General features: G+C 44.5%; 2 protein-coding genes across 2 annotated transcripts in view; both read left to right on the top strand.

The window, feature by feature from the left end:
* The first annotated feature begins 193 nt into the window (after positions 1-193).
* Positions 194-7,965, top strand: LOC121623957 (suppressor of tumorigenicity 14 protein homolog). Its single transcript, XM_041961515.1, has 19 exons — positions 194-313; positions 915-1,101; positions 1,237-1,361; positions 2,466-2,533; positions 2,621-2,814; positions 3,161-3,256; positions 3,413-3,632; positions 3,723-3,865; positions 4,048-4,145; positions 4,303-4,412; positions 4,579-4,712; positions 4,851-4,955; positions 5,073-5,183; positions 5,264-5,377; positions 5,512-5,631; positions 5,742-5,925; positions 6,005-6,276; positions 6,398-6,534; positions 7,798-7,965. The coding sequence occupies exons 1-19, from the start codon at positions 233-235 to the stop codon at positions 7,963-7,965; spliced, it is 2,667 nt and encodes an 888-aa protein (XP_041817449.1). The 5' UTR covers positions 194-232.
* Positions 7,966-11,012: 3,047 nt separating this feature from the next.
* flt1 (fms related receptor tyrosine kinase 1) overlaps positions 11,013-18,514 on the top strand; it is a 37,010-nt gene continuing 29,508 nt past the window's right edge. Inside the window, exons 1-4 of the mRNA XM_041961939.1 lie at positions 11,013-11,275; positions 14,287-14,383; positions 15,257-15,462; positions 17,872-17,996. Coding sequence (XP_041817873.1) covers positions 11,218-11,275; positions 14,287-14,383; positions 15,257-15,462; positions 17,872-17,996 — 486 coding nt within the window. The 5' untranslated portion in view covers positions 11,013-11,217. The remainder of the gene's footprint in view (positions 11,276-14,286; positions 14,384-15,256; positions 15,463-17,871; positions 17,997-18,514) is intronic.

Here is an 18,514-nt window from a genome sequence, read left to right as displayed (position 1 = left end):
CTTTCATAGTGGCCTCATTGTCCCCGCACTGCATTCTGGGGCTCCGTGTGACACCTGCCGCCCAGTTCAGGTAAACGGGAGGCGGTGAATGCCCGCCGCATCCGAGCCGCGCAGGTCGGATTTCTGCGCTTTTTTCAACGGAATCGACGGCGGGGGTTTCCTCTCTCTCCATCGTTTCTATGCCTGAGGTATTGTTGCATATCGCCTCTCTGGAGCTGAACGGGACAGTGCCATGAGGACTCTCCCCAAAAGCAAAACTTGCGAGGTGTACTGCGTCTCCGGGCACGGACACTCAGGCTGCTCCGCCGCACAGGTAAGCCGTCGCTTGGCTCTTTTCACTGCGCGTAAAAGGCTGTGCCAACCAGGAGTCTGCTCTCTGCAAGAGCTACATTCCCAATGTTTTTCATCTGTTTTTCGAGTTTAGTCTGTTTATTTAACCTTTTGGGGGACTTTTCTGCAACACCAGAGTGGATGCATAATAATCAGAGGCAAACTGAGCCACGGTTCATTTTAATTGGAAAATCCGTCTCTAGGGGTAGGCTATGTGGGTCTCTTTCTCATGAATGTCCGTGTCGGCGTGAGCCACTTGATTGAGTGCTGACACCGCGGAGCCAGGCCGTGGGAAAGCAGACTCCTCCAGCCACGCTTTGTCTGCTCCCCCGGGGAATCCTGCCAACCCCTTAAATGTTTAAGGAGATCCATTCAGCTCAAAGACGTTCACCGTTGCTCTCCCTAAATCAGCGTCTGCTCAGCCATAAAATCGATGTCTCATTGATTTTGGCAGATAGGCTGCAGTTTCTTTATTGCCCCTCTGCTGTGGTCACATAAAGATGCAATCCAAGCAATCAGAAGCAACTTGAGCAGAGGCATAAAAAGCCGGTGTGATATTTGAGTCATGTTCTTGTCTCTGGAAGGGAGAGGTGGAGCTGAAGGAGCCCACCCAGTCGCTGAGCCCCCCCACGAAGCCTGAAGATCAGGCAGAGCAGAAGGTGGACGGGGGCCGAGCTCCAGTCTGTAGCTCCTGGAGGAGATGGATGTTAGGTCTCCTGCCTTTCTTTCCCTTCACTGCCGCCATTGCACTGACCCTCCACTTCTTGACATGTGAGTGTGCAGACGATGTTTTGCTTCTTTAGACTTTTCTTAGACGTCGCCTGTCCTTTAAAATGTGTTTATTTTGACTCACATCTGCAGTCACGCAGGTGCACCTGTCTCAAATCTCTACCTCCTCTTCTCCAGCTCCGCCCTCCTCAGTGTTCTTCCTGGGTGGCAGCGTGGAGTTCCCAAACTTGAGCTTCTCCACAGAACTGACCGACTCCACCTCCCCTCAGTTTCGCCTGCAGGCTCAGGCTTTGAAGCATTATGTAAGTGGAATGATGGACTTGTCTGTCACTGCCTTCCCTCTGAATGACACTTGAGAGTGTTCTACCTTCACGCACTGGGCTGAAGCTGATGCTGCTGCTCTAACTTTGGCACGGCTCACTATTAGTCTCTTTTAGGCTTCACTTTCAAAGCACTGCTGCCTTCTTTCTCCTTATTCTCCTCTCTTGTCTTTGCATTCTTATTTGTTTGCTTTTCACTTTATTGGCTTTGCCCTCCTCTCTCGCTCTTTCGTTTTTTTCTTTCCTGCAGACCACTTTCCTTTCTGTCCCTCCCTCTGTCTCTCTCTCTCTTTCTGGTGGTGTTAAATGTAAAGCTGAAACAGGAGCTGGGCACAGTGTGTGTGTGAGTTCCCGAGACCCCCTGGGACAGGGCCCTTTCAGGGCTGAGGACAAGCCTGGCATTTGTGAGCCCAGCTAGGCCCAGGCAGCAAGAGTGAGAGGAAGAGCAGGCCTTCAATAAAAACATTGTCTGTGTAGCTTTCACACAATCAGCCGCTCTGTGCGGAGTACACTACAGAGGGGAGGAGACCCATGGTTTGACGCTGGGGTTGAGAGGGAGAGACAGGGCACTAGGGCAGGCTGGGATGACAGAAGGATGGGGCAGAGATATGAGAGGGGGAATTTGGGCTTTGGAGCAAAAGGTCACGTGCACGGCTGCACATTCTTTGCTGAGCAGTGGAGAAATGGTGTATCAACAGCTGCGGTGACATTGTGTAATGCTCCTTTAATCAGCTGTGAGGGTGAGTTAGCAGGCTTGTTAAGTGGTCATAGTATCTGAGCAGCCATCTGTTCATTAAAGAACAGGTGAACTGAAGGCCAGGAGCCCATACCACCCAGGGTCCTACCTCTACACGGTCGGCAGGTAGATGCACAATGGAGCTCTGTGCTGCTGAAAGTCAATGTACACACACACACAAGAACAATGCTTTTGTTGAGCTTGGGCCGCATGTTGAACCAGGTGTGTTCTTGTGTTGCTTACACTGGAAATGTGACCTCACTTGCACCACTGTGATGTCACACCTACAGTGCTGTAGCGTGTAAAGTACGTGGTCAACCCTCCTCTTTTGTCGTTTTCCAAAAAAACAGTTCTCAGAGCTCTACGAGTCCTCGCCGTGGAGCTCTTACCACCTGTACTCAGGAATTACTGCCTTCAGGTATGCTGATTAAATGAAATGTGCACCAGTTCAAATATAACAAGAAAATGCAGGACAGCAACACACTCAGCTGTATGTCCCCTGCAGTGAAGGAGCAGATGGGCTCAACGTCTTCTACTGGAGTAAATTCTCCGCCCCGGACAACGTCGCAATGGCGATCCGGAGGTCCAGCCCAGGGAGGCTACAGCGCAGGCTGCCTGGGAGCAACAAGGTGCTGCGGGACAGCCGCAATGAGCAGAGCTATTACATGGAACAAGACGACAACATGCTCCACCTGCTGGGTAGAGGCTCTCACTGCTGTCTGCATACATACAGTACATGCCCATGAACCATTAACAGCTTATATATGTACACTTGTAGTGTTTTCTGTCTTAAACTTTTGGCCTGTGTAGCTTTAGCAGTGTGCAATATTCTATGCAATGACTGTAAAAATTAAAAAAACTACTTACTAATAAACAGATTGAAACCTCAACAAGTGCTTATTTCAAATAGAAACACGTGATATAAAAACAAGTAATTAAGAGCTAACTCTTTTAAGTAGTTTTTTTAATATTATCAATGTGATATTATAAACGTGCATTGCTGTAGTTGACCAAGTATTTTGACATCTGCTGTGTGTGTATGTAGGTTTGGACCCTGATGACTTTGAATCAGAAGAAAAATCAGACAAGAGTAAGAATCCAAACAGCATCCAGAGTGGGAAGTGGCAGCTTGGCTTCCAAGGTGATTTTTTACATTACAAAACCTTAAGATCTGGTTTCTGATGGTGAGTTAAAAATTAGTACAAAGTGTGATTGAGAGATTCATGATGTTTGTACATTCTAACGTGTCCAGCCTCAACATTATAACACAGATCTTTCCATCACTCCCTCCTGCTAGCGATGTCCTTTGACCTCTACGCCAAATATGGCAACAACCGCACCCTTAGCCTCGTGAGTCCCAAGAAGCCGTACTACCAGTGGCGTCTCCGTGTGCCGTCGGGCCATGTGGTTCGACTGGTCATCCTCACCCTGCACGGTGCCACGCCCGGAAGCTGCACCGCACACAAGCTCTCAGCCTACGACTTCTTACTTCCATTACAGAACAAGATAATAGCCAGGTGATGACATTTTACAGCCTGCTTTTCCTCACTGATCGCATGTTCCATTATAATTTATATGCGTATCCTGCGTGCATTTGCCTGTCTCAGGTGGTGTGGGCTGCCTGTTACGGGATCGTCGCCTGTCATGAAGCTGACGTCCTCTGGGAACGTGATGTTGGTCACCTTCTCCTTCAGCAGGCAGAGGGATGGAGCAATCTTCAAAGCTTACTTCCAAGCCATCCCAAAAGCAGGTTTGAGTGCTCTCACAAACAGACAAACGCACGCACAGTTATGTCTACCAACCTCGTGTGATATGTCGAAGTTAGAGCCTTCGTGCTGGAGGAATTTATTTCCAGTGATGAGCATATGTAAAGTTGCTTTAGTGTGATTGTGTATTCTGTGCACTCATCTGTGTCACCATCTCCCCCTGCAGGTTGTGGAGGGTCAATTTCCTCCTGGAACGGCTCTATTTCCTCACCCTACTACCCTTCCTATTACCCTCCTAATATAGACTGCACATGGACACTACGGGTGAGTCACATGACAGTATGTACACATGTTTGCGAACGGAAGAAACAGTCAAGTGGAAAGTAAAAGAATGAAAGAGTGAATCATCCCGTCGTTATTTGGCCTGTCCACATTCCCGCGTGTGAACACTTTCTTTTGTCGTCTCTGGTTACTTTATCAGGCGCCGTTGCCTGGATACCTGATCTCCATGACGATCGTGACGATGGACATCCAGGATTCCTCGTCGTCAGACGGCTGCGAGAAAGACTGGCTGGACATCGGAGGGGTCAAGTGAGTTGTGAAGCTGAACTGTGTTGCCCCTTAGCAAGGGTCAGGGTTAGCATTTCATCCACATTAGGCAAATTAAAAAAAAAATGTTCGAGACATTACATGATTTTTGTGGCTGAATGTGTGATGATGAATGAAACTCCTTCCTTTTGTGCTCCTCTGTATGAAGACTGTGTAATCCAGTGTCAGACAGCAGCAAAAAGCGAGTCTACTCCTCTCCTCTCTCCCTCCACTTCCATTCGGATGAGTCTCTCACTCACAAGGGCTTCTACTTGCTCTACCGAGCCTTCTCTCCAGAGGGCAGTAAGTAAAATCTGATGCTTCCACTCCACCGTAGCTGTTTGATGGAGTATGTCAGGTCTACCTAGGCTCTCATATCCACATCTATACCAAAGAAAGTACTGTACGTCCAGCAAGTACATGCTTCCTGTCTATCTCCAGCCTGTCCCCGCCAGTTTCGCTGTGGAGATGGACGCTGTATCCCTCTGAGGAAGGTGTGTGATGGAGTGAAAGACTGCTCAGATGGACGGGACGAGGCTAGATGCTGTAAGCCTGTTGCCTGAAGACACTTGGCCCACACAGCTTTTTACTCTTAACGTTTAATTTCAAAAACACAACCTTAGTGATACGCTCAGATTCGCCTGTGTTTGTGTGTTTCTGCAGCGACCTGCAGGCCAGGTGAAGTGCTGTGTGGGAACGGCCAGTGTCGGCCTCAAAGCAGCCAGTGTGTGAGCCAGAGCAGCTGTGCAGACAGCAGTGAAGAGGGCACCTGTGGTGAGTAGACTGTTATCATTGTAACACATGCAGATGGTTGTGTGTGTGTTGACGATTAATGCTCATGTGTTTGTTTTCAGGAGGTAAATGTCACCACGTGTGTCCCAACAAGGTCTGCTTGCCAAAGTCTTCAGTGTGTGATGGTGTTATTGACTGCAAAGACCGCAGTGATGAACTCAACTGTACCAGAGCGTGTGAGCAATCATGATGTCTGATATCACTGGTTACACCGACTGATCCATTTCAGTGGATTTTATCACAACATGTTGCATTTTAAGTATATTTCTCTGTATTTTAGGTGCCTAATTATGTCTTTCATTATCTTCAGACCTTAAAGGCTGCTCCTCGTCCTCTTACAAATGTGCCAATGGAAAGTGTGTAAGCAAGGTTAACCCTGAGTGTGACGGACTCAAAGACTGCTTTGACGGCTCTGATGAACTGCGCTGTGGTACGTTCTCACTCACAATACTGTCTTAGACCCCTGTGGTTGTGACTACAATGTCCTCTGACTTTCCAAGAGAATTATGATATTTGTCTCTTCCTCTGTCTCCATCACAGGCTGTGGCACCAGGCCCAGGAAGCGCACAAAGATCGTGGGTGGCTCAGATGCTGCAGCGGGGTCGTGGCCATGGCAGGTCAGCCTCCAGATGGATCGTTATGGCCACGTCTGTGGAGCCACACTGGTCTCCAGCCGCTGGCTCATTTCTGCAGCTCACTGCTTCCAGGACTCAGACGCCATTAAGTAAGAAAGATGCCTGAAAGCCTCATTATGCTGATCACAATTTGTGTGTGCACAGTGTTCATGCATGTCGTGTCTGCAGATACTCGGATGCTCGCGCGTGGCGGGCCTACATGGGAATGCGTGTGATGACTACAGGGAACAACGGAGCAGCCACGAGGCCGATCCGCCGGATCCTCCTCCACCCGCAGTACGACCAGTTCACCTCTGACTACGACATCGCCCTCCTCGAGCTCGGTGCTCCAGTCTTCTTCAACGACTTGGTGCAGCCTGTGTGCATCCCTGCGCCCTCACACACCTTCACAACAGGGACCAGTTGCTACGTCACCGGCTGGGGGGTCCTCATGGAGGACGGTAAGAGCTGTTGAAGACTATCTAATGAAACTAAAGAGCTAGTTTACAGAGTATGTTGTTACAGTTTCCTTTTGGTATAATATCCCAAGATGTTTCCAATTTGTGTTTGTTTTAAATATAGGTGAACTGGCCTCTCGCTTACAAGAGGCCTCAGTGAAGATCATCAATAGGAACACTTGCAACAAGCTGTATGACGATGCTGTCACTCCCAGGATGATGTGCGCTGGGAACTTGCAGGGAGGGGTGGATGCCTGTCAGGTGAGTATGTTCATCGTGGTGGTGTGTCTTCGCACAAGGATGAAATTAATAGACAGACACTGGATACTGTTAACACTCCTTCCCGGAATGTGTGTGTGACGTTAAGTTCTGATTTACCTTTTAGTCATAACCACAAAATGCACAGCTGACCTCATATAATTCAATTTCTCTGAGATTTTCTACACTTCCCAGAAGTTCTCTCTAAACCACAACAGAACAGAATGTGTCTGCAATAAGACATATTTAGGAACACACATTCATTGTTCTCCTGGTCATCATGCTCTACTTATTCTGCCCTTACAACACATGAAGATGCACACGACGCAGTGATTTAAACACACTTGTATTGGAATACAAGTTTAAGACTGCAGTTGGCCATTAGCAGTTGTGGCACTGAAAACAGTATTGGACAGCATATTCAGTGATAGCAATAGCAGCCCAACTTCGTCTGGTTCGCTATAGTATAGACTAGTTAGCTGTGAGATTAGCTAGTTAGCTAAAAAAGAGTACTAGTTAGCTAAAAAGAGTACAGCTCATTCTATAACATTTAGCCCGACAGTAAATAATATTATACTAGAATAGTGAGTAGTTGTCAGGTTAGCTAGTTGGCGAAAAATATTGTCCCTCATGTCAGGAAAAAATAAATTATCACCATGAAAAAAGTCACCAGAGGAAGTACAATGCAATTGGTCTTATAATTAATCTAGTTCTCACCTTAAATAAGATTATACTAGACTAGTAAACTACTTAGCTGTCAGATTAGCTAGTTAGCCATTAGCAAGTTGGTCATTTCAGTGTCACCAAATGAAGATGAAAATAAAGTCTCCTTAGGAAGCACAACACAAAGCAATTCACAAAAGTAAAAAGAGTAAACTACTGTGAGTAAAGAGTAAAGTACTGTGACATTTCATTCAACAGCAGCTACATTAGCTAGCTAACAACAGTTAGAATGTTGCATTAGCAACAGATTGCACTCAGACAGCTAGTATAGTGGCTACCCTGGTTAGCGGTTAGCTAGCTAGCAAATCAGAGTCTCAAAGCTGATTCGAGTCTCGTAAAGGGGGCGGCTCTGTGGTAACACCCATGTACAACAGATACAGGAAATTCCTCTTCAGTATTTCTGAACTGTCTCTGGTAAAAATGTAACTTCTGTATGTTAGAACTGTGCCATTAGGGGTTGCTAGAAACAGAATGTTCAACTGAAGCTAACTATGCTAAGCTATGTTCTTTCTGCTTGTTTTTGTCTGAACATGTATCACTCAGGGTGACTCAGGAGGTCCGTTGGTGTGTCTGGAGCGAGGTAGACGGTGGTTCCTGGCGGGCATTGTGAGCTGGGGTGAGGGCTGCGCGAGGCTGAACCGTCCAGGTGTCTACACACAGGTGGTCAAGTTCACTGAGTGGATCCACCAGCAGACTAAAGGACAGGTGTGACTGAACAGCTGACTGACATCAACAGAATGACAGACACACACAGGACGAAGGTTTCAGACCTGGAGTCCATCTTCAGACTGTTGTCATGATTGCCCGACAACACATTCAGTCAGTTTTTTGGGAGTATGTCCATGGCAACGGGTTAGCAGGGGCATCATCCCTGCTCTGAACCCATCATGTTCCTCACAATCTCCAAACATCCACAGTGGCTGTGTTGACATGCACAAAAAAATCTGCATGTAACTTGGTCATAAAAGCAGCTACAAGGAATTTTAGCTGGTTATGAAACAATCTGATGCCTCTATTTGACCTACATAAGCAGACAGGACCATCAGCAGGATCACTGGCCTTTTCACATTTTCCTATAAGTTAAGTTATATAAGGTACACAGTGAGTATTAAGTTAACCAGTTAAAAGGAAACAGGAGATTTTTCTTTAGAGAACTTTTGACATTACATTTTGTGCTTGTGGCTGATACTAGGGCAACGTCAGCAAAGCGAAAAAGAACTGTTTGAAGAACATAATAAAGCTATAAGGAACACTGATAGAGCAACGGCGAAAACACCAGTTAACTTTGGTCAGTCGTTCAACAGATGGAGGGAATTACTGGATTTGAAACTGACCCTGAATTGGCCCACTTCCTCTTAAACAGGAGTGTAATATGTCTATTTTATTTATGAAATGACTGTTTACAGTCCATGGAGGTACAGGTGGACATTACTGTCTTATAATGGATCATTTTATATTGGCCTTGCTTATTAGTTATATTCTGCTGTGGCCTTATTATTATGACATAACATCACCAGGGAATGTTGAACTAAATATCCTGAAAACAGCTGTTTGAATAAGAAAAATAGTTTTAAAGACAAGTTGCGTCTTTTTTTTCACTCACTTCCAAGACACGTCCAAAGCACAGGCTAGCCACACCAAGATCTTTACAACACGTGCTCATGGGGGATGGAGCCTACACTACCACGTTTGTCCACAGGGGCCATTAAAATCAACAATGAAAGTTCCTAGTAGTTGCTTAAAAAGAACTCAATTTTACGTTGCTTGATGTAAATGTTACACAATCCATAGAATCCTGCCGGAATACCGTATACAAATGACAACATTTGTAACTTGCATCAATTATGCTGCAAGGTATTGTAACATAAAAACACTTTTTACCTTTTAGATTTTTCAGTCTGCACACATACAAACTGAACTGTGGAGCTATATGTACAGGTATGAGCAATAATATGTTGGTAAGTACTTCTGTTCCTCTAAGTGTTGGGATCCAAATTTTCTTCCTCTGTATTAGAGGAAACATACTCAGCACTCATTATTTAACGTTTGTGTTTTAAAAAGATGCAATATATGAGGGAAACAATAAGAAAATTGGGGTGAAAATCAGGTTATTACAAATACCAATTCCTACACAAACACTTTGATATTTAACCTACATTTATTTTTATTACTTTGAATAACTCCTGTGCATTATCGTCATCTTATTTCCATTTTCTCCATATTTTCACTCTTCACTATGTTATCTAAAGCAGGTTCTGAGTTGTGATTGCCACAAGAGGGACTCGGTTTTTGTAATCTGTAGAGAACTGTGCCCTCTTGCAGCAGAACATTTAGTTGCGAATAGGAACATAAATCCAAATGAAAGTCATCTCAAAACAAAAACGAGACTTATAACTGTTGCTCTGTCAACATCTGTTGTGCTCTACAGTTTTGATAGAACAAACCCCTCTCTTTCCTGTCACTGCGGCTCACTACAGAGATAGTGACCGTGTCTGCTGTTGCCTATAAGAATCACATCAGCCGTTTTATTGAATGTGGAAGTTCTCTCGCCACAAGTATGTAATCACATCTCTTTGCCCTCATCCTCATTGGTCCATGTACTGTATGTGTGTTCATGACTTGCTGTATGTGTTATTGTACTGTATGTGTATGTATGTGCATTTGTATATCGTGGGATTATGAGTAGCCCATTCAGTATATTCTGTAACTGTAGAGAAGTGAATAATCCTTCAATAGGAGGTTATAATATATTTTGCATTTCAGTTTAATTTATCTTTATGGTGCCTCCTTTGTACTTCATGCTCCATGAAAAGCAGGAGCACAGGCTCATCTTGAAACCGTGATGCAGCTGATGCTGGTGTAAGGAACAGATTATCGGGAGAGAATACACCAATTTCGTTTCTCATTGTTGTTGAATGATATCAGATTATATGCCTTTATATTAAAGACACCATCCTCCACGCAGCAGGTCAGGCATGTGTTTCTCAACAAAACTGTTAACTTTGGGATGGGAAATCTCCTCTGCTTCAGGTGTAATCTACATTGTACAGAGGCACCTGTGCAGTACAGAAGTTTTGAGTCTAGCTATCTCATATCTTTTATAAAATAAGATAAACTTTTATTAATCCCCATCTGGGGAAATTTGGTGTATATGGTAAATTATATCATTTGATCATGTTATGTAGTCACCTATAAACTGAGGTGGCCTGTCTTAAAGTGCTGACATCAGTACGTTTCCAGTTGTGGAATGTGTAACATGCTCGTGCAGGGAGCACACTCGCTTGTTTTTTCTTTTAAGAAGGATTGACGGTTTGCAATTCGAGAAACGCGTCTGCCGAGTTGTTGATCGGGACACCACCCGCTGCCTCCGGTGCCTACGTGCTGATCATCCCGTGTCCCAGTTCAGGGTACACTCAAGATTTAAGCACAGAGCGCCCACGCGCAGGTCGTCTCCGATATTCCGCGGTGCGTAATTCCGGTATTTTCTTAAATGAGACAAGTTGCAAACTATTGGCGGGGAAACGACCACTTTATGTGTAAATGCATGTTGTATGTGAAAAAAGGACCCTAAAGTATACCTTTATTAACACCTCACTTGTCGATGGCTTGACCACTGGGGAGGACTGAAAGGCGACTGCTGTTACGCGCCTTGGGTGTGTCAATGAACGTCACGGAAGTCCGCTATCCGGTGGCTGCACTGTGGGAACTGTATAAATCTGCGCCGCTATCCAAAACGATGGGAAAAAGTTGCACTGGAGTTCAAGCGCGGTGTCCTGTTGCGTGATCTCCCGCAGCTATCCTCAGGAAGCCAATCATCTCTATTCACTGACCGTCAGCGCTGAGCGCCACAAACAAGTGCGCTGCGCTGTGCTCAGTCTGGAGGGAAAAATTCAAGAGCAGGAATAAAACTTGTTTCATGTTTTATATTTGAAATCCCCGTTTGTTGCATCGGAGTCACCAGAAATGATGAATTTTATCCTCCTCTGCCTGTTATGTGGATTGTACGGTGTTCTTGGAAAAGGTGAGTAACAGGTTTACTTTTGTTGGCGCGTTGCCGCTTAAGGTGCGCAAAGCACTTGCTGTAAACGCTGAGCTGGTGTTGCACATGTTTAATAACGTGGTTAACGTATTTAGTCTCTTACTGTTCAGGATTATGTTTTGTTTCGTTAGTTTAGTTTTAACGATTGTGAACTGAAAAGGAAACCGCAAGGTATAACCTGTAGAAAACTGCATTTTCCGCACGACTTTTCTTATTTTTTCTTAAATATTTCTCATGACTAGAGGTTCCTATAGGGCCATGAGGCATATTGACGCTCTTTAAAACGAAAGTTATGTCCATCACTAAGGCAGAACATTCAATCAAGAAAAGATGCACAAACGTGCCTCCTCATTGTGGCGCACTGTGGTGCGGCTGCTCATTTATGGGTCAGTTAAGTCGCGTGTTCTGAGGGTGTTCAACTTATAAACTTCCATTAGCGCCGAGTGCAGGGAGGGAGATAAGCGCTGTCCTGCGGGACATTTATTTGGATAACGCGGACCTCTGTGGCCCGGCTCCTTGTGCGCATTGGCCCCGGTTGCATGGACACACGCAGGGCGTTGTTTCCTGAGACTGATGAGTTTGTCAAATGAAAGTTCTGATATAAAGAAAATTAACGAGGGGTCATGACACGCTGAAGGAAAATGTCCAGTGAGCAGGAACCGGCGTTAATCTACCCCCGTAGTTGCTTTCATGCGCTCCACAGATCTCTCTGTAGTGTTTTCGATCGCTAAAGTCATTTGCGCCGTAAAGACAAAAGCTGATAGTGTTTATTCCCTGCAAAATGACATAATGCATAATCAACATCAATTTAAGCACTTCATAGGTATAGCCTGATATTTTTACTCTGTGAATGCACATGATCTTGCCCATCAAAACAGTCTATTCCTTAACTATTAATCTGCTCTTTAATTTGTATAGCCAACACGCATTTTGTACGCATAGTTTGAATGAAACTTTTGGTTTTTTTAATAGGCTATTAGTTTTAATAGTGTTTAAAAAATGAACTACACTAATTAATTGTCACTAATGTTGCTGATTGGCCAAATCGGCAATTAGGGTGCGCAGGGTCAACATTTTGAAGTTAGTTATAAATTACAGGTCAATGCAAAAATATATAAATGCAAATATAATTTTTTAACACAATCCAAAATAAGTGCAATAAATATATTAGCATGATAACTGGATGTTGAGAAGAGAGTCATAATGTACAACAATATATCATCATACCTTCATAAATGTGTCACATACTTATTCATGCAGTGCATTCATCTTCTTTTGTAAACGTCCCAATGTCACTGCTGCCGTTGTTGAAAAAAATACAGTTAACCTCATTCAGTTTAACCAACATGACAATAATATCTGTGAGCAGACCTTGGATTTATTTTTTTCAGAAAGCATATTCAATAGAAAATGCACACATAGATATGACACTGCGAGATTTCATTATTGCCTTCTAAGCTTTTGGCTCAGTTGACTGATAACATCAAACTGCAGAAAATTGAGGGTGTGAAGAAATGATTTTCATCACCTTCAGGCTCTTAGGATTGGATGCAATGATAAGGATTTCATTATAGAAATGTCTTGAGGTGCACATTTATTTTGTATATAGATATTTTATTTTATCTCTTCTGTATGAATAATAATGCTTTTCTCCCTTGAACACTGACACCTAAATGTTTTTTTTTATTTTGTTAAATGTTTCTTCTAAATTTCCTGTCAGTAGATGAGATGATTCCAGCTGATGATCAGTGAGTGGAACCTACCACTAAAAGATAGCTCCTGAGCTTTCTGTATTACTTGGATGAAGTAGCAGGAAAACTGGGCTGAATTATTTGAAAATGGTGCCTTTAGACTCTTCACAGCTTGTTGAAAAGGGCCCAGAAGGCCTTGAGGAGATCCCTAACTTCCCGTCTGCCTTCCCTTACTCTGTTCTCTGTGTTTGTCTGTGTGTGTGTGTGTGTGTGTGTGTTTCTTGCCCACTCACACACTGTGAAATCCAAGGAAATAGTATAGGAAGTGCTAGCAGTGTGAGTAATGCTGGATCTGCTCAATGGGGCATCCACTGGGAACAATGATGCTGACAATGAATGGTAATAATGGACTTTAGTGATAAACTCGCTCGCTGCTGTACAAGTGAATTAACTACTCGCAGAGCAGTAAGACAGCAGTGTTTTGAGAGTGTTGTGAGCTGTGAGTTGCACACTCTGTAAGGAGCAGTCAGAGTGAAGGACGGACTTCCCTGAATGATGTTTCCGCTGTTGTTGGGAGGAAGGAAGGGCGGACAGACAGTCGTCTTTATCTCTCATTAATAAACCTCCAGCGATGGAGTGGAGAAATGCCTTTCTTTGATAAACAAGAGGGACACTGCTTACGCATTTCCACACAAGTTGTCAAGTGGCCTGAGTGAGGAGATGTGTGGAGGGTCACAGATACCGTGGCCTGGATGGAGGACGTGCTGTGAAGCTGGGACCCAAGATCGGTTCTGGAGTCAGAGAGTCAAGAGAGTAGTTTAGTCCTGTTTGTAATCGACGGAGCTTACAGGAACTGTCCAAAATATTTATTTCTTCTAAGTGTTTTACCTTCCAGGATTTCCTCTAAAAGCATTCTCATGTAGATCTGGGTCCGCACAAAGGCGACTCCTACTCACAAGATTAGACCTGAATATAACTGGAAAGGTGTATTCTCTATGTTATTACCAGCTCATTAATACATGAGACATTCTCCACCAATGGAGTTCCAGGACTCAAGCCCCCTTTTAGAGTAAGCATTCAGTCCAGATTTCCCTAAGAATACTGCATACTGAAGTCTTATAAGCTGACCTTGACCTCTGACCTCCACAGGTTCACATGTCACTTAATAAAGCCTTGGCACCTTATAATAACAGTTGGACAACCCATACTACAGTTTAATGCACTTCATCGGTGATAGAGTTTTGGGATGTTGCTGCTGCTACATGTCTTCCTCATTCTCATCCTCTCTCCTGACCTCTGCAGATAAAGATCAAAAGGGGAAGTACAGTGTCCCTATTCTGGATGTGAAAACCCGGCATCTGGTCCTGGAGGTCAACCAGACACTACTGCTGAGCTGCAGGTGAGTTTCAGGTAGATGGATCCAGGCCAGAGAACCCCAGTTTGGACAGTGAGGTTGAAGCTGGGGTGGGACAAGGAAGTGCCAATCATCATGACTGATACCTGTAAATCTTGTGGCTTGCAATACAAAAACCATTGACATGTCATGCTCAATGACAATAAAGAAATCTTGAATCTTGAATCAAAGCAAACACAGCCCCAAACACAACAGTTGTTAAGCCTTAATATCTGAATGTTTACAGAAAGATGATCACAAGCAAAACCCTCATTAGAATGTATTTAACTCATTGAGCATCAAGCAATTTACTGACTTTATTTCATACAGTTTCTTTGTTTGGCGATGAGGTTCCACGCAGTTTTGGGTTTTCCATGAGAAGGACCTCACCTGAAGGCACTTTCATATCACTGCTTTTCCATCAGAACGATTTCTTCAGCAGTTACTAGTCAGTGGTCCTGTCAGCTGTCAGGAGAGTCATTTGTCCCCAGCTCTTCGAAAAGTTTTTTTTAACCTGCCACATATCTGTTGCTTCCTATCACACTTTGGTCAGAGAAATGACTGAGTTTGATTGTCATTTCCCAACCTCAACCCACACAAACACACACTCACACATAAAAACCCAATTAAAAAAGAGGAAATCAAAACATGAGGAATCTGAGTTTCAAAAAAGCCCTTCATAGCCTCTCCATTGGACCACTCAGTGAAATGTAAATTCCTGGAACATTGGAGAGGTGTATTTCCTCCATCCCCCTGACTCAATATGGCAAAACAATCATTGGATAATGAGATGGAGTTCCTATGGTATTATGCAAGCTGAATGCACGTAAGACAACTGCCAAGTGTTCTCTAAGCAAACTTTCACCCTCTGTTGGCCAGGGGTCGCTGGGAGCTGTCCTGGGCGTTCCCGTCAGGTTTGGCCAGAGATCAGGTGCGGGTGGAGGCGTCTCGCTGCGGGAGGACGAGGCAGCAGTACTGCAGCCTCGTGACGGTGAGCCACAGCCAGGCCCAGCACACCGGCACGTTCCGCTGCAGATACCAGCACCGGACCCAAAAACAGACCTCCATCTATGTATATGTCACAGGTAAGACAGCCTGAGGTCCAGGAGCGCGACTCTTTTTCTGTCTTTCTTTCAAGCTGTACTCTCATCAAGGCGGCACACACTCCTTTACCCCTTCATGCTTATTGTTTATATCCCCAGGTTAAACAGGATGTGGTTGGTGCTAAATACAGACCAATGCCAGAGAGCCAATTATATCTAAACACTGTTTGTCCCAGCAACACATCCTTCTAGATGACTCTGGCACAGTTTCACCCACTCCCCCCTTCTCCCTTGCCTCTCTTTTCTCAGCCTGGGCCTACCTCCCTGTTGTCTATATATAAATCCCTTTTTACTTTCGTTTACGTGCTACCTCGAGGCCAGGAATAGCCCAGCTGCTGAAAGGCTCAGGCCTGGGCAGAGTTTCCCAGGGCATCAGCCTTATCTGCTCTGCTCAGCCTTGCTTGAAGCATCCTGTGCTTGGGGGAGGAGGGGAAGGGCTTGAAGGGGTTGTGCTGGGAGGGGATGTCGCTGTGTCTCTACAAGGTGGCGGCGGGGAGGTGTGTGGAAGTGTGTGTGTGTGCGTGTGTGTGTAAGGAGCAGAGAAGGATAAGATGAAGGCCAGTGGCTCAGTGGTGTCCAGGGGCAGAGGAGGCACGATGTCTGCCCAGCCGGCTCCTCCCTGTCCTGGAGGGTGACGCTGATCGGGCTGGGCTGCACCGGGCACGGAGCTGGGCTGGAGGCCAGGGTCACAGGGCACGCTACTGTTTGGCCAACAGGACCCTCGGGGGCCATCAATCGCTCAGGTCACCATGTCCATTAAGCGTCAGACTTGGCCTGCGGCTCTACTCAGACGCTGCCTCCCTCCCGAGTCCTCTATTAGGAATCAAAGCAAGAGAAGGAAGCCCTCAGTCCGCTAGTCCTTGGGGTACTTTTGTTCAAATGTTCAGAGATTTGCTTTGCTTGAATAACACCCTACTGTAACAAACAATACAGTGAGCAACACCCACACTTTTCAATGGCACAGGACTATTACAGTAGTCGACTGGGAGGAGAAGGCATGGAGAGGCCGTTTGATTACTTCTAAACAATCTGTGTGTTTATTGTTGACTACAGGCAGCCATTTGCTGAATGGATATTCAATGAATGGGTGTGGAGGGCAGTGTATGTTTAGGAGTGTGTGTCTGTTTGTTTTTGTTAGTTGCTGAGATTGATACTTGGAAGTGTGTGTGTGTGTGTTTTTTGCATATAGGCAGGTGATTGTTTTCGTTCCTTTCTGTTTGTGCATGAAATTAAAGGGTCAGTTCATAGAAAATAATAAAATGACAGCTTTTCTCACTCAGTCAAGGGGGTGATTAGAACAGGGATGGGAGAACTTTCAGTGTTTTAAAATCTTGTTTACCTCCCCTTCACTTTTATAGTTTCAGGTTGATTTTTCTTACTCAAAGTCTCTCGGAACATTGTGTTCTTATTGTCTAGCCGTCAGAGTGCAGATGAGAGGATCTGAGTTGATGAAGTTGTTGATACACTCATCTGAGTCGCCCTCTGTTATTACCGTGTGATTAACATAGAGAATGACCAGTGTGTAGGCACTCTTTCCCCTGAGTTTTGCCTCTCAGGCTGCAAACTGGCTGTCCTACCTTAATAGTGGAGGTTATTGGACCTGAAAGGAATGCCTGCAAACAGGGCTAAAAAAGGTACTCTCAACTCAGGGTAAAAGGAAAAAAATCATTCAAAGATAGTAAAACACATTGCTCTTTACAGTATAGATGCAAGTTATTGTAAGGTATAGATTTTAGTCGTCTATGTTTTGAGATATTTGGGTCTGAGATTTCTGCTTCCACCCCAATTCAGTGGAAGTGAAAGAGAGATGTCCTTGCTGAATTATTAATATGTTGGTTTTCAATGCTCTGAACATCACATACATAATTTCATTCACCTCCTGGTGTGGAGGCAGAAATATCAAATAGAAATAGAAGTCGATTAATCGATCAGTCAAGAAGTTCATTTGCAAAAATTTTGATAATTGATTAAAAATTTCTGACCTTCTACCAGCAAAAACATCAAACAAACTCTGGTTTTAGCTTCTTATAATTTGCCCTTTTTTAATCTCTTTTATATCAACACAAATTTAATATGTTTGGGTTTTAAACTGCTATAAGATATTTGAAGATGTCAACTTGGAGAAGCTGTGGGCATTTTTAACTATATTTTGACATCACAAAGCAGAAACTTATCATTTACTAATTAAGCAAATAATCTGCAGAGTTTTTGATAATTGCTAGTTGAGGATTAATAACCTAGAAATACCTCAAAAATCAGACAACCATAACTATCATAATAACCATAACAGTGCTGGTGTGTAAGAAAGAAAATAGTCTTTGTTCGTGCATTTATTTGACATGCTTACTATCTGTACCATATGTGTCCCTGACCGCAGTGTTTGGGTTTCAGACAGCCAGCAGCCATTTGTGGACCATCCGGGTATGAGCCCAGATGTGTTGTACATGAAGGAGAAGGAGCCGCTGGTCATCCCCTGCCGGGTCACCCACCCCAATGTCACCACCACGCTGGTCAAGGTCAGTGCCGGAAATATGAAATGATTTGAATGTGTTTTAATTCGTGTTTGGGGGCAGACATCATTGAGCGTTTCTATACACTGGCGTCACCCTTTGTCCTCCTCTGCCCACTCACACCACTCACATTCTCTGCACATCATCACTTGTCCCAGTTTTTTCCATCAGGGTTCCCATATGCACACAATGCACCATCCCGTTGTTTCTCCCTCTCCAGATCATTCACCACATTGTTCTTATCTTGGCAGCCATTACGCTGTGGCGTGTGTGTCCGTTTGTTTGTGTCTGTCTGCGGATATGTGTGAAAGTGTGTGCGGATATGTTTGTGAGTGTTGGTGCTTGAGTGCTGAGTGAGGGGGTGAGCGGACAATGTTACTAAGTGCAAAGAGGAGCGTTTAGAGTTCTTGCTGTTTGCAGGTGTCGGTTTTCGTACAAGTGCATGTTGCTGTATAGATGTTATTTGCATGTGAATAAAACAAAACAGCATTTATCTGCTTAAATCTGAACTAAAATCATAGATG

Source organism: Chelmon rostratus, chromosome 20 (genome assembly GCF_017976325.1).
Source record: "Chelmon rostratus isolate fCheRos1 chromosome 20, fCheRos1.pri, whole genome shotgun sequence".
Classification (NCBI taxonomy): domain Eukaryota; kingdom Metazoa; phylum Chordata; class Actinopteri; order Chaetodontiformes; family Chaetodontidae; genus Chelmon; species Chelmon rostratus.
The sequence above is the reverse complement of the archived record's forward strand: the minus strand, read 5'-3'. Positions and strand labels throughout refer to the sequence as shown.

Excerpts from the sequence above, each read along its gene's own strand:
- LOC121623957 (XM_041961515.1), top strand. The coding sequence starts at position 233 with ATGAGGACTCTCCCCAAAAGCAAAACTTGCGAGGTGTACTGCGTCTCC. Across the intron at positions 1,102-1,236 it reads GACCCTCCACTTCTTGACAT|CTCCGCCCTCCTCAGTGTTC; the intron begins GTGAGTGTGCAG and ends CCTCTTCTCCAG. Across the intron at positions 6,277-6,397 it reads GGGGGTCCTCATGGAGGACG|GTGAACTGGCCTCTCGCTTA; the intron begins GTAAGAGCTGTT and ends TTTTAAATATAG.